Source organism: Temnothorax nylanderi, unplaced genomic scaffold, assembly GCF_030848795.1.
Source record: "Temnothorax nylanderi isolate EJ_2023f unplaced genomic scaffold, tnyl_v1.0 TNYL_tig0102_pilon, whole genome shotgun sequence".
NCBI lineage: Eukaryota > Metazoa > Arthropoda > Insecta > Hymenoptera > Formicidae > Temnothorax > Temnothorax nylanderi.
In genome coordinates this window covers 401,802-414,713 of record NW_027249164.1, presented here as the reverse complement: position 1 = coordinate 414,713, position 12,912 = coordinate 401,802, and the positions used below count along the sequence as shown (strand labels likewise).

General features: G+C 44.0%; 1 protein-coding gene and 1 long non-coding RNA gene across 4 annotated transcripts in view; one reads left to right on the top strand and one right to left on the bottom strand.

Moving 5' to 3' along the window:
* The window catches only part of LOC139775706 (uncharacterized), a 127,216-nt gene that overhangs the window by 32,111 nt on the left and 82,193 nt on the right, over positions 1-12,912 (top strand). The window lies entirely within an intron of this gene.
* The window catches only part of LOC139775697 (tachykinin-like peptides receptor 99D), a 74,378-nt gene that overhangs the window by 29,385 nt on the left and 32,081 nt on the right, over positions 1-12,912 (bottom strand). For both annotated transcript variants that reach the window (XM_071711931.1, XM_071711930.1), the window contains exon 2: positions 3,812-7,152. In XM_071711931.1, coding sequence (XP_071568032.1) covers positions 3,812-4,269 — 458 coding nt within the window. In that variant the 5' untranslated portion in view covers positions 4,270-7,152. The remainder of the gene's footprint in view (positions 1-3,811; positions 7,153-12,912) is intronic.

The following is a 12,912-nucleotide window of genomic DNA, read 5'->3' as shown; positions in this document are numbered from 1 at the left end:
CGTGTTTGATGATGAATATTTCAATACTGCCATGCTGTCTCTTGTTACGTAACGTAGATGCGTTCTTGTTCGTATAAAGTGCGAGTAGCGTGGGTGGTATTTTTGTCCGTAGAAAATTGAACGCCAACACGTTTTAACGGGATAAGACGTTCGCCTGTACGCGCGAGAGAACTGCAACCGAAGATGAAAAGATACGAGCGAGAGAGAACTACGAAAGAGGGAGAACGCTTTTCTTGAATAAAAAGAAGAATCTTAAGCATTTTCTCGATGATAACAACCTTCTGGGATAAATATCAAGCGAAGAATCTTTGCGATACTTTTGCTGGCGAATTTGCACGACAGATTCGCTCCCGATGGCGATTAGAGCGAAAATAGTCTGAAAAATCAATTCCGTATTCAGGCTTTCCATTGTGTGTGTGGGCGGGGTATCAGATAAACCCTATTATTCATGAAATTTGAAAATAATGTTTCGCAGAGAGACGTAAAAATAACATCGTGCGTTATCGCACGATCCTACTCGGTGTATAATTTTAATGAGCTCTGTTGCAATCCAGCTAGGGTTCTAAATTCTGAATTAAGCAAAAAGGCACGGCAATTACTCACGGTTAATATTTCAACCCTTAATGCGACCTGCCACCCGGCGAAGCGCAGGTATGAGAATCGTTTCTCGCTTTTCCATATATGGAAGCACGGGATATTAACCGCAGAAACCTAATTAGTTCATTACACGTTCGTTGCGGTTACATCAAGGTCGAGTGAAATATTTTATAAGTTTCGTGAAATAATTTGCGCTACTCCTTTCGGAGGATTATTCTCGTTGGGATTTTCCGCTTATTCTCTCATACTTAATGGTATCGTTTGCAGCTAGTCGTTTTCTGGGAAAGGCGTTCGTTCTTCCGCGATACAAATGCTCGGTGCAAGAATATTTCAAGCGACGACACTAGTGATTTTTTACTTCTCGCCGCGGTAATTATCTATCCCCTTTCTCACGCGGATAAAAGGAAACTTTGCCAAACCTTTTCTTCTCGCGATTGCGTGGCGATCGTCTTTTCCTCGGTTTTTCAAGATCGACCTTTCTCTCGCGGTACTTCGTATTGACAGGCTAACGTGCCTCCATCGGTATAGGTAGTGATAACAGCATTATCCTTGCACGGGCTATCGAGTGCGGGGGAAAATTAACTGGCGGTCCAATCTCTGAGTTCTTTTTATATCTACGATGACGTCTGCTCCCGACACGACTGATTCTGCAGAGTGCGACCGATAAAAATCGCGTGAAAATTCATTTGGAATGGATTTGCCGTAGAATCCGCGCGCTCGCAGTAAACGCGATCTCACTTCGGTGCACGCGATTGCCTCTGTCGTGGGTGATATGAATTCATCGAAAGAAATTTTTGTTGGAACACTCTGCATTCGTTGCTGCGTGTCGATTAAGTTCTTTCCGGTCCATTCAATTCCATCGCATTTACGGAAGCTCGTTGCAGCATCATTTAAAGCTTCGCTTTAATACATTTAATGATCTAGATTCTGGATAAAAGCCTCCGCAGTGAAAATCGATCGAAACGATAACCGAGCGGGCTACAATGCCCGTTATTTCTATCACAACGGGCGCGATGCTTACATTCTGATGGCTCTCTCTCTCTCTCTCTACTCTTCTCTCTCCCTTCCCCCACTTCCTATTTCCTCCGTGCCGTACACTACGTGCCGTAGTGTATTGTCGAGGTCTCAGATTCCCGCGCTTGCGATAACGCACATTATCATTTATCGGGAAAATACCGCGCCGTAGCCAATCGAGTGCAATGCTCTATTGGCGTTTCCCGCGGACGAAATGTCACTTGGAAACGTCACGGCCCCGTATCGATGTCGCTCGCGGAATGTCGGGCTTCTCGTCGTCGAACAGTCAATAATATGCGTAACATTTGCATTAGCCTCTGGTGTATCGTCGAAAATTAGTTCCCTTGCGATAAATCCATCGGCGTGTGACGTACGCGCCGTTCGCGGTTATCGGCGATTGCCACCGGCACCGATGGACGACTCTCCCCCTCTGCGTTCTATCCCTGGAATAAAAACGAATTTCACGATTTACGACCGGAGCACCTTCCGATATCACGTAGCATCTGTCGGCGACATCGGCGGATCAAAATTTTTATAGCTCCTCGCGTTTTTTTATCGGCAATTTCGTCTCAAAATGTCTAAATCTTCGAGAAATACAACTGCGTTTTAGGGTAGCTCCTGGGGACGTATAAAAAAAGCATTGGATATACAGGGTATATCTCTCGGAGGACGGGTCCTTAATCATTCTACGCTTCTCACGGTTTTGGATGTCCTCGAATAATGGCCTTTCTTCTGGAGCACAATTGAGAAGAGACGAGCGTGCGTCTTTCAGCTCGGAGAAAGCAACGTTCTGACTAGCGGTTTTCTGTATATCAGCCTTACGGATTTTAGTTCTTTGAAGCAATCATTCGCTTCGCTAAGCAGGACGCGAACTTAGTGTAATCGGCTTTGAGATGGGTTGTTTGGTTTGAAAAGTTGTAAGTCTTTAATCGAGATTTACGAGAATTTAAATCGTCGCTATTGGAATGTTACAAATGCGATCACATTAGTTCTGATGGTATAGAATTCGCAATTTCTTGTATCAATTTAATCAATTGTCTTGAATGAATGGTTCTTTTTTTCAATCAAGGGAATTAATTTTTTTTTTAATCTGACTAGAAAATCGTAATCGAAATAAGAGATGAAAAGAATAATCGGCCCTGCGGTGATAATGAAAAGAACGGTGAATTATGTATTCCGTTGAGAGTATAATTCTGAATGACGTTCATTCAAGAGGAAAGTCGCCTTGAAAAATGAATCTGGCATTTTCAAGCTTGCAGAATGTCTCCGATATTCCTGCAAAAAACGCTCTTCTTTTATTTCTTCACGCTCGCATTTTCTTTATTGAACAGTTTGTTATAAGACAACTAAACATATAGTAAATCGTACTATGTATTGTTACGAAAATATTAAACATTTTTCAGCGATATGATATGATAACTTGTAGAATATCAGAAGCAGATTCAGAAAACGAGGGACGACTTCAAACTTTTCCAATATGCGCGTTTACATCCGCAAAAAGCATATCTGTCGACTATAATTCGATCAAGTCGCAAATAAAGAAGTTGAGATTTATTGAACTATGTAATTGGATCTTGACGACGAAGTTTTACCTTGTCTAATCGCGGGACAGGTGACGCTAGAGCGCAAATGTTTATCTTCCTCGTTTCTCTTGGCTGACTTTCGACGTCAGATTGATCTCTGTCGTTAGCCTGAGGAGACCCGCTTCCGTTTTGCCGTTAACCCTTCACGACGTCATATACGACCCACCCACGCCGTACTTACTTCAACGCACACCCGATGCTTCTTTAAATAAACAGGCGGAAATGTATTTTCCTAGAGCCGGACATCGATCTAAGTGGGGTTTCAGCAAGAGCATTCACGCGCTAAAAGCGGGAACTCGCTCAAGCGAGGGGAAGAAAGATGGAGCTCTCGCGCAGGAGTTAGAGAGCCACTATCTTCGGGATTATTGATTGTTTGATATATCTAAGGATCATGGCGATGACTCACGCTTAGGCAGGACGATTAGCGTTGACGGATATATCCCTCGTTCGCGATAACATGTCTCGTAGAATAGCAGAGGGGGAGGGTCCCTAAGCGACATTGCCCTAATATTAAATATTGTGACTTAAGACCGTGCTACCTTTCGCAATTCATTCTCAAGAGCGTGTTATCCCCCCCCCCCCCTAAAGAGAGAAGAAGAAAAAAAAGAGACTCTTACCGGTCGATGGATATCGCCATCAAAGTGAAGACGCTGGCGCATATCGTGAGAACCGCGATGAACTGGGAGATCTTGCAGTAGAGCGTTCCGAACGGCCAGTGGCTGTTGAGCATATAGGTGTAATTGAAGGTGACGTTCAAGGTCGACACCATGGCGTCCGCGATGCTGAGGTTCACCAGGAAGTAGTTGGTGACGGTGCGCATCCGCCGGTGCGCCAACACGATCCATATCACTATCAGATTACCGCCGGTCGCCACCGTGATCATGCCGGCGAACAGGAGCGTCCAGATCATCTGCCGCCACCACGGGAGCACGAATTGATTCCGCGGCGCCAGAGGCGCCAGATCCGTGTAGTTGGTGCCGTTGTAATAGGTGTCATTGTCGTACCACAGCGTCGTTGTCACGTTCCAGAGGTGAGACGTGGAGTTGTACGTCGTCAAATCGTCGAAGCTCTGCATCACGAATATCGCGGTCTCTCCGTCGACTTTACGTTGAGCTACAGACGAGCGAGAAGGCCGTCGCTGTTTTTACCCTGCTCTCCGCTATTCGACTGCCGCGCGCCTCCGCTCGCAACCCTTCCCCGTTTGCAATCTTGTGTCTCGCGGTATCTTTCTTATCTCGCCTTAAAGAGTGCCGAGACCTCGCAATCTTCGTTCTCACGTTTACGGTTCCGTTATTCGCTCCTCTTTCTCCCTCTCCGAGATGCCCCGAGATTTTGATAACTGTTTTTGATAATCTCTAACACAATTATGACATCGATATCGCCGCGAAGGGACTCGGTGCATCGATCATTCGTCGAATGCGTCCGCACTAATTCATCTCTTTCAAAAGCCGAATACTTTTGAAGTACTTCGGTATCCGCAAAATTTACTTGTCGCTTTACTTGAAGGATAGAAATTCGATGCGGGTAGAAGCAGGGTTATCGTCTTTCAAGGTAAATAACTCACATATTCCTGTCAACCGCGCATACCAGTCGACCAAGTCGAGCGAGCTTTCACGACCATGTCGACGTAGCGCCGAGACTTGCGTTGCACTTGTTCTCGCGCACTTTATAGAAGGGCACGTTATAATCGAGGCATCGTCACAATATTCGAGTTCGCCGCATCGACTTTCCGCCGTCGCAGGATGAATCTCTGAATCGTGGTCAAAGAGCCGAGGAACATCCATCGGTCATACCTCGCGCGCTGCTGTCACTGTGCGTAAATTCCGCTCTACGCTCGCTCGGGGTTACCGATTCTCTCGGGGGTTAATTTTTCATGAAAGCGCGTCGGCTACCGGCGCCAAAAATACGGGCTTTAATCCCGGCGTGTCGCATCGCGTCGAATCACGCGTCGTCGAATCGCACTCTTTTTCCGTTCGGTCGGATTTTAATTGGAAAAAATCGCGTGGGACGAATCGATTTTGGGGACGAGCGCGCGCTCCTCGCTATCGCGCGCGGAGAGAATTCACAACCGCTTGATTATGGAAATGGTTAATTTCAGCCCCTTATCGATCACGTCGTAATGACCGTACTTTCATGCGACGGGGGCATTTTATTAATTCCGCCGCGGCGCCGGTGGCAGGCCCGATAGTATTGGCGCGATTACTATATGCCTTCGCCTATTAAATCGCGGGGTTGTGGTACAGCCTTTGATTCGACGTCCGCGCGAGCTCTCCTCCACTTGCGTTTCATGCACGGGCGCTCCCCGCAGAATCCGATCGCGTCCCAAACCGCCGATCGGTTGCCGCCGGATGAGATTCCATTGTTCCCGCGGCTTATTCGCCGTAGATGAGTGCGCTTTTTTTCAATATTCGAAGCTTCGATATAACTTGTCCTCTTCTGTAGACGTAGTCGTCGCCGCGGCGGTTTTTGTATCGGCTTGCCTCTTTTTGCAAACGAGATCAGGAATCGGTAATGATCACATTAATCTCTCTGGTTAGAAGGAAAGACTGACGGTTCTCTGGTCTACAAGAGGAGTTTTACGTTTAATTTTTCCGCCGTTACTCCAACCGCGTGTCGTTTAACGATTATTAAAGCATCGTTGATGTTTCGTCGTGAAATACGCTCGTCGCTTTACGACGAGGCGGTTTTTGCGCGTTAGCTTCTCGTCCGAGCATCGAGTAGATGAATGCCACCCCTGAAATTTGCGAGCGTGCTCGTTGCCTCGTGTTTTGCCCCCGAAAAAGAAAAGTTCCGCCCGGAGTGTCATGTGATAGGAACTTCTAAGGGAGCCGAGATTTCGCGATGATTTCCGTCAAACTGTCATTCCTGTCTCGCTCGCTCATTACTCAGCGCCCTTTTCCGCGACATTGTGTACCGCGCGTCGTAATCAGGTCAGTTAAGCTTTCTTCCACGTCTCACACAAATGGAAAAGTTACGTTCTACGCCGACCTTTTACGATTGCTTTACGGCCGATTACGTGGGCGGGAAAGTTTTCGTATCATGTCGCTAATAAAATCTTCCCAGCAGCAGGAAATCCGTGGTTACCGTTGACTTTTCCCTCGCCGGATCACGTGCGGTGTAAAAGCACACCTTTCGCTAGCTTCGCGCACTCAATTAAATGTTGACGTCAAAACGTGCCCCAGAACCTGAATCTTCGTTTAAACGTTCAGGGAACTCTCGCAATATCGCTTGCACTTGGTCCACCGTTCGACGTCGCATGACGTCAGTCGTCCGACGCGCTAAGAATTTTAAAATACGTCGGATTCGCACATTTTTCTTCACTACGACGACACCGCCTCGCAATCCTCTCCCGACGTTATTAAAACGGATTGAGAATTTCACCTCGTATTCCGCGCGAACGCTCCCAGAGATCTCCTTAATTTTCAATTGGCTCGAACGTTTTGTAGCACAGCGCGATTGCAGTGTAGATAGAACGAAGTCGTCCGTTCATAGCTGCGAGCTATTTTAAACGAGAGATAAAGGAAAGTGGCGAGAGATAAGTGGCGGATCGCGCCGCTCTTCCAGAAGAAAGTTCGTTCCGCGCTCGCGGAATCGATATGAAAGTTCCTCGAGAATAACGCGTAACTGGTCCCCGGGATGTATAATCCGTGAAACTCGGAGGAAAATCCACTCTTTGAGGACATCCGAAAGGAAAGTTTCTACAAGAATTGTTGCCGATGAGACGACGGGAAAGTTAGATCCTTCTTCTGCCCTGGCCGACGTCGGAAAAATGCCCCTCATAGGCCGGACATTCTCGTGGAGGATAAGAATTTACGTCATGGCGTCTATCTCAAGCATGACGGAGGACCTTGGTGGTATTCTTATCTCCCTCGCAAAATTCCACATTCATTCGGAGCCCTCGTGCGACGTGTCCTTATGTTGACGAATTCCTCCACTGCGGTCTTATCTACGCCTCGACCTGAAAAACACATTATAAAATCGAAATTATTTTTTAAGTTTGAATAAAGTGCTATTTGTGCGAAAGCGGAAACGCGAGAACATGAATTAGCGCGCGATTTATCCGCGCTGAGCGGAAAACGCTCGGTCTGTACAGCTGCGGTAAAAAGCTTAGGAAATGTGAACGTACGGCGGATGAAATCCATGAAATTTCATCCATCTCATTCGGGATGGTGACAAAAAAGGAAGTATGGCCTGTATGCCGCCCGAGAAGCACGTTTACAGAAGGACGCGGAAGAACGAACGTGCTGATTATACGAGCCGTTGAATTTCCCAAAGGAATTTAATTATAAAACTGGACCGCGGTACACCGCGGCGATCGTCTCGATTAAGATGTCCGAGTTGATTACGGTGAATTTCGTGTACCTTCGGATAATTATTCTATGCGATCATAATATTTTCCTTTCCTCGCAAGCTGTCGCTTAATCGATTTCGCACTAAATAAAATCGCCAGCGATTGTCCGGCAGAAAGATTATTTTATTGGATATCTCTTTCGTAAAACAATACTTAAATAACAATCAACTGCATCGTGCCATTTTAGTTTGATATCGCTATATACCTCCACATACATATGTTGTGCAATGTCCGTTTAATTTCCCTTTGTCTAACAGGGGATATCATTTGCTTAATTGCGCCGTAGAACCGTGTTATTCTTTCATTATTCGCGTTATCTACCGTAAGCTCTTTGCATAACATGAGGATATTACCAGACAGGAAAAATAGAAACAGAGAGCTATTCCCCTCTTCCGATGGGATAATAACTGATATGCGGTAACAATAATTGGTAGTATTTTAAAAGAGTATTTTCCTTATCCTCTTCATCTTTGTCGAGTGCCGAGTGATTTGCGATAACGTTTAAATATCATGAAACGTACGATCTGCACGATGTTAGAATCGAGATTGTTTTCGCTTACAGCACGATACTCCGTGATCGTCTCAAATAAATGTTTATTCGCATTGTTTGCTCACGAAATGCGCTTTTCTGCACGATACTTGTGGTTCGATCTAACGACGTGATGGCCCCGGTCTGATATTGCATGTCGTTAACATGCGCGTAAGAACGATTGTTGCCGGAACGGTGTCTCGCGGAAATATTGCATGAAACTTGATATGAAAGAACAGCAATTTTCTCGAACGAAGCAGAAAATAATAATCGGCGTCATAAATAGCTTTCATTGTCGCAATCGTGGCACGGAGCCGCAAGATTAAATGCGAAATTATGCGAATGGTAGGACCTTTTTGCCTATACACGCGTACATTTGAATAACGTCGCGCTATATAAATTGCAACCAAGCCATACCGCCGCTGGCAACAATTACTTGTTCAGGTTGTTATAGCGTAGAATGGAAATCAGAGTTTATGCGGCCTGCCTACAAATGAACAACAGATTAAAGTAACACCGTATCAAAGACACATTGTTATTCGCATTATCGCACGCACCAAATGAACTAAAATACGCAGATTATATATTTTCGTGTGTTTTTTTTTACATCATACATCTCTTAATTTTCTGTTAATTTGCAGATTATTTATATTCAACACAAAAACTTGTTTCCCAAAAAATTCGTTTTTTTTTTGCCCCTCTCGTAACCAATAACTGTTGCATGCCAACTGTTACGCGTGTCTCTGATATTTCATATTCCGCGTAACTCGATATTAATCGGGATTAATTGGATACCGAACGTGTTCTCCATTCGCCCGTTGTCGCATTGTTCACACAAACCGCTCAATAACGCGGGTAATTCGCCGGAGAGTTCTTAAACTATGCGTGCACCAGGATTACTGCGGTATGTGCCCGCGACTATCCTCCGATTGCACGCGCTGTTCCGCGGTAGGATGAGTAGCGAATGAAATGAAGCAATTAACGCTCGAATATTGTTCCTGAATCTGAAAATAGCTAACGATCGATATAACGCGGGTGGCGGCGAGGCGGAGAGAGAACGTTCGGCGAAGGGCGTCGTGACGTTTGTGGCATTCGTGACGATGTATGTGACTTCATGTTCTCGTAACACTTGCAAACTAGCCGCGAGGAGATACCCACTCTCAACTTGAGGCACTCGGTGAATTACTAGCCCGGATTATAACCAAATTGTTCCGCAGACTGTAAAATTGCATTTACGTAATTGCTCTAATTTGCCGGACTATGTGTCCGCGAGAGTGTAGGTAATAGCAAATTATCTCCTCGTTCTTTACAATAAAAATCTTTCGCATTGTCGTACGGTATTCTAAAAATATTGTTTTGTAATTATCGCCGTCTCCTTTTGAAATACACAGTTATACAACTTGAATTAATCTACTTTTACGTACAACTTTTGGAACATTGAAAATTCAAACCGAGAAATTAAGTATTAAAAGAACCGGAAAGGGAATCGATTTTACGTTTTTTTCTTTCCAAAATACGGTTTTCTAAATACGACTCGTCGATATCTTTTCTCATTGCCGATAGAAATTTCATAAATTAAAGTAATATTCTCGAATGCATTGTGTTCGTACGTGTTCGGCGAAAATGCTGTGTCGCGCTAGCGGTCGAAGAATGCAGAATTTATCCATAGCGCGACGAGATAACGGACGAACGTGTGCGAAAGAATGAAAATTGAAGGTGCGACTTCCACGCTAGTGTTAAAGCAGGAAAGGAAAATGGGAATGCAGCCGTAGAAAACGAGTGGAATTGCTTCTATATAGGATGTGCTTCGAGGGTGGTACACGCCGGTACGATGCCGTGAAGTATGCAAATTGTGAATCACTCCGGACCGCACAACTGGTTACGCCGCACAGAAAGAGCCTTTTGCTCTTCTTGCGCCGGAAGAGCCAATATTTTGCAATTGGACGAACAAGCGTATCCGTCGTTCTCATGGAACCGACCGTTCAGGAGATACGATCTCGTGGATTCAGGATCCTAGAAGGAGGAAAGCTTTTATCTTGATCGTAATTTTTATCGGGTTCTCAGTGCGAGTTACGTTAAGACGCAGATGAGAACAAATGGAAAATGTGGGATAAGAAAAGATATTAAGAGTAATATATTCTTTTGATGTGAATATTAATTTTTTTTGCACCAGCAATGTTCTATTCTATTTTATAAATTGACTATATAAAAAAACTAAAATATATACATATACAATGATAATATTTTCTTGCACTGTTAAATTTGTAGTTTCAAATTGTATTTAATTTGAGTTATTTTTAATTATTTCTATAGGTCGTCATTTTGCTCCTACTCAATATATCGTTAATTTAACTAAACCAATGAAGTTAAAATAATACTGTTTTGCGTTAAAATAATAAATTTCGACACACGTAGAAGTAAAAAATAAAATGTTATTTAACTCAAGGTATTGGTTTAAATTTCATCCTTTAACAGAGTAACAGTGTACTTTCCAAGTAATCTTTCGATATATATGCGGTCATCGAAAGATAGCAGAAATCTTTCGTTAGAAAAACACCAACGGACAAGTTTCGGGAGTGATCGAGAGTAATAAAGTCCAAAGATAAATCTCGGTTGGTTATTTAACTTCCAAAGACTCTGACCGGTTTATTTCTTGCTGTCCCTTGAGGTTCGTTCTTCATCCCCTCGTAGTTTTGATATTCCCATTGTTTTCGAAGGACGCTGGACAAGGCCGAAATTTATTCGACGCGTACACAGGGCTTTGGAGAGTTATCGTTAGAAACGTCGCTGAAACATAGCGCAGTCCTTTTGTAACGTGACACAAAACAAACCGCAAGCTGTCTCAAGTTTCCGCATTCAGTTCCATGTACGCGCCATTTCTATCAAGCTTTCACTAAATTTCTACCAAACCTAGTTACTGCTTCCTTTCGCCATTTTCCTTCACGGAAAAGAACAGCGAACTATACGTATAAATTGAATGCTTTTTCACGATTTATCGCTTAATATACCGGCTCGCATAAATGCACAAGGTCTAATGAGTAAAAGCCACTTATATTAGCTTGCTATATACTGATGCTGCAGACTTAATAATCTTCTAATAGCGAGGATAAGAGAAAGCAAAGCACTCTACCGAGAAAGCACACCTGCCTTGAATGCGATATCGTCATTACCTAATCATAAGAAAAGAGTGCTTCTTGTAGCACAGAAGAAAATATATAATTTGATATAAAATAATCTCCATCAGGGGATTCTCGTATATATTTTCGCGAGTGTAAATTCGGGAAGGATACATACGTCTCCATAGATAAGTTATAACGTACAGTTGAATTGGCATTTGTTTTATATCGACAGATGCGAACCGCGGAGGTGCGATACCACGAAATCGAAATCCCGGTAAGACAATGCGGGACAATGTAATCAACCGCTCGAAAATACGGCAAACTTACCGTTAACCGGAGTGGCACGCGAGATGTACGGCTATTCTCGCAACACAGCACTAACACTCGGTACCGGGGTTATCCAGAAGTCAGCCGACCGTTTGTTAAACTTTACCTACTCGCACGATATCTCGCAGTTGTGCTCACGACCCGTATATTTGCCTCGTCTTTCTCCCTTTTTCCTTTCCGCTTGCATCTGACTTTAGGTTGTATTCAGCTAGCGCCCACTTTATTACACTCAAAGCGTTTATTTGCACCTCTGTAAGATAAAAGTGGCAAATTTAAAAGAATTATAGACTATAGTATCTCGGACAAATTTGTAGGAGGTATATTTATGGAATTAAGATTTCGCGGCTGTGTACGTTTTCTTCTGAACGAATGAAATTACAGTTTTGATTGCACAATTCTTTTTTTGCAAATATATAATTGCATAACTATCGGTTTTATCACTGTATATATATTTAATGGAGTTACATTTGTGGACCTATATGCAGTCAGTTTAGATAGAATAAAAGAATGCCAGCGTAGAACAAATTTACATTCACGTATTCTTTGAATACATATTACTCTTTTGACCTCTTTTCTCATTCCATGCTTTCCTTTGATCGCTCTCATCTATACGTCTTGAGTGTCATTATCCTAAAATTGTCAGAAATTTTAAGATATAGGGTTTTCGAGAAGAGTCGTATAACTCGTAATAGAAGGGACCGATAAAAATTACGGTCGGAATAAAAGTCCTAATGATCACGAAGGTTTTATGAACGTTCGTTTCGTATTCCAATGTTGCAATGCCCTTGCCAATCCATGGATTGACGAAATTGAAATGCGCGATGTCTTACGCTTCTATTGATCCATAGGAATTGAGCGAGGAGACTGGTAAAATATGGAGATGGAGATTGATGTTGTACGTATTGTGATGATTTCTGTAAGATAAGGGAAGGCAATTCTGCAAGCTCAACAAGCATTCTGTTTGACGTCCATCCGCTCTCGGGCATCAAAGACGCGTGCTATAATGAAACGGGCGTTGCTCCGGATGCAAGACAGGCGTGCATTAACAATGGACGCACTCCGCTCGAACGGGAGAAGAGCCCGTTCATCCATCTGGATGCCGTAAAACGCGATTCCGCTTCTTTTCCGGGCGATGGCAATGGCGCGCCTCACTTGCGCCTTTAGAAACGAAACTAATGGTATCCGACGGAAAATGGTCCTTCTGGTATTACGCGTCAGAAGACTCCCCACGACGTGAGAAATCTTATATCTCCGACGTCGTCGTCGCCGTTCGTTATGAATGCGATGGCGTTTCGTGCGCGTCTCTCGCGCGCGCGAGCACCTCCAACTATCGAAGCCGCAAGCGGCCGCCTCGACTCCGTACGATCGATATATGTCGTCACTTACAACCGC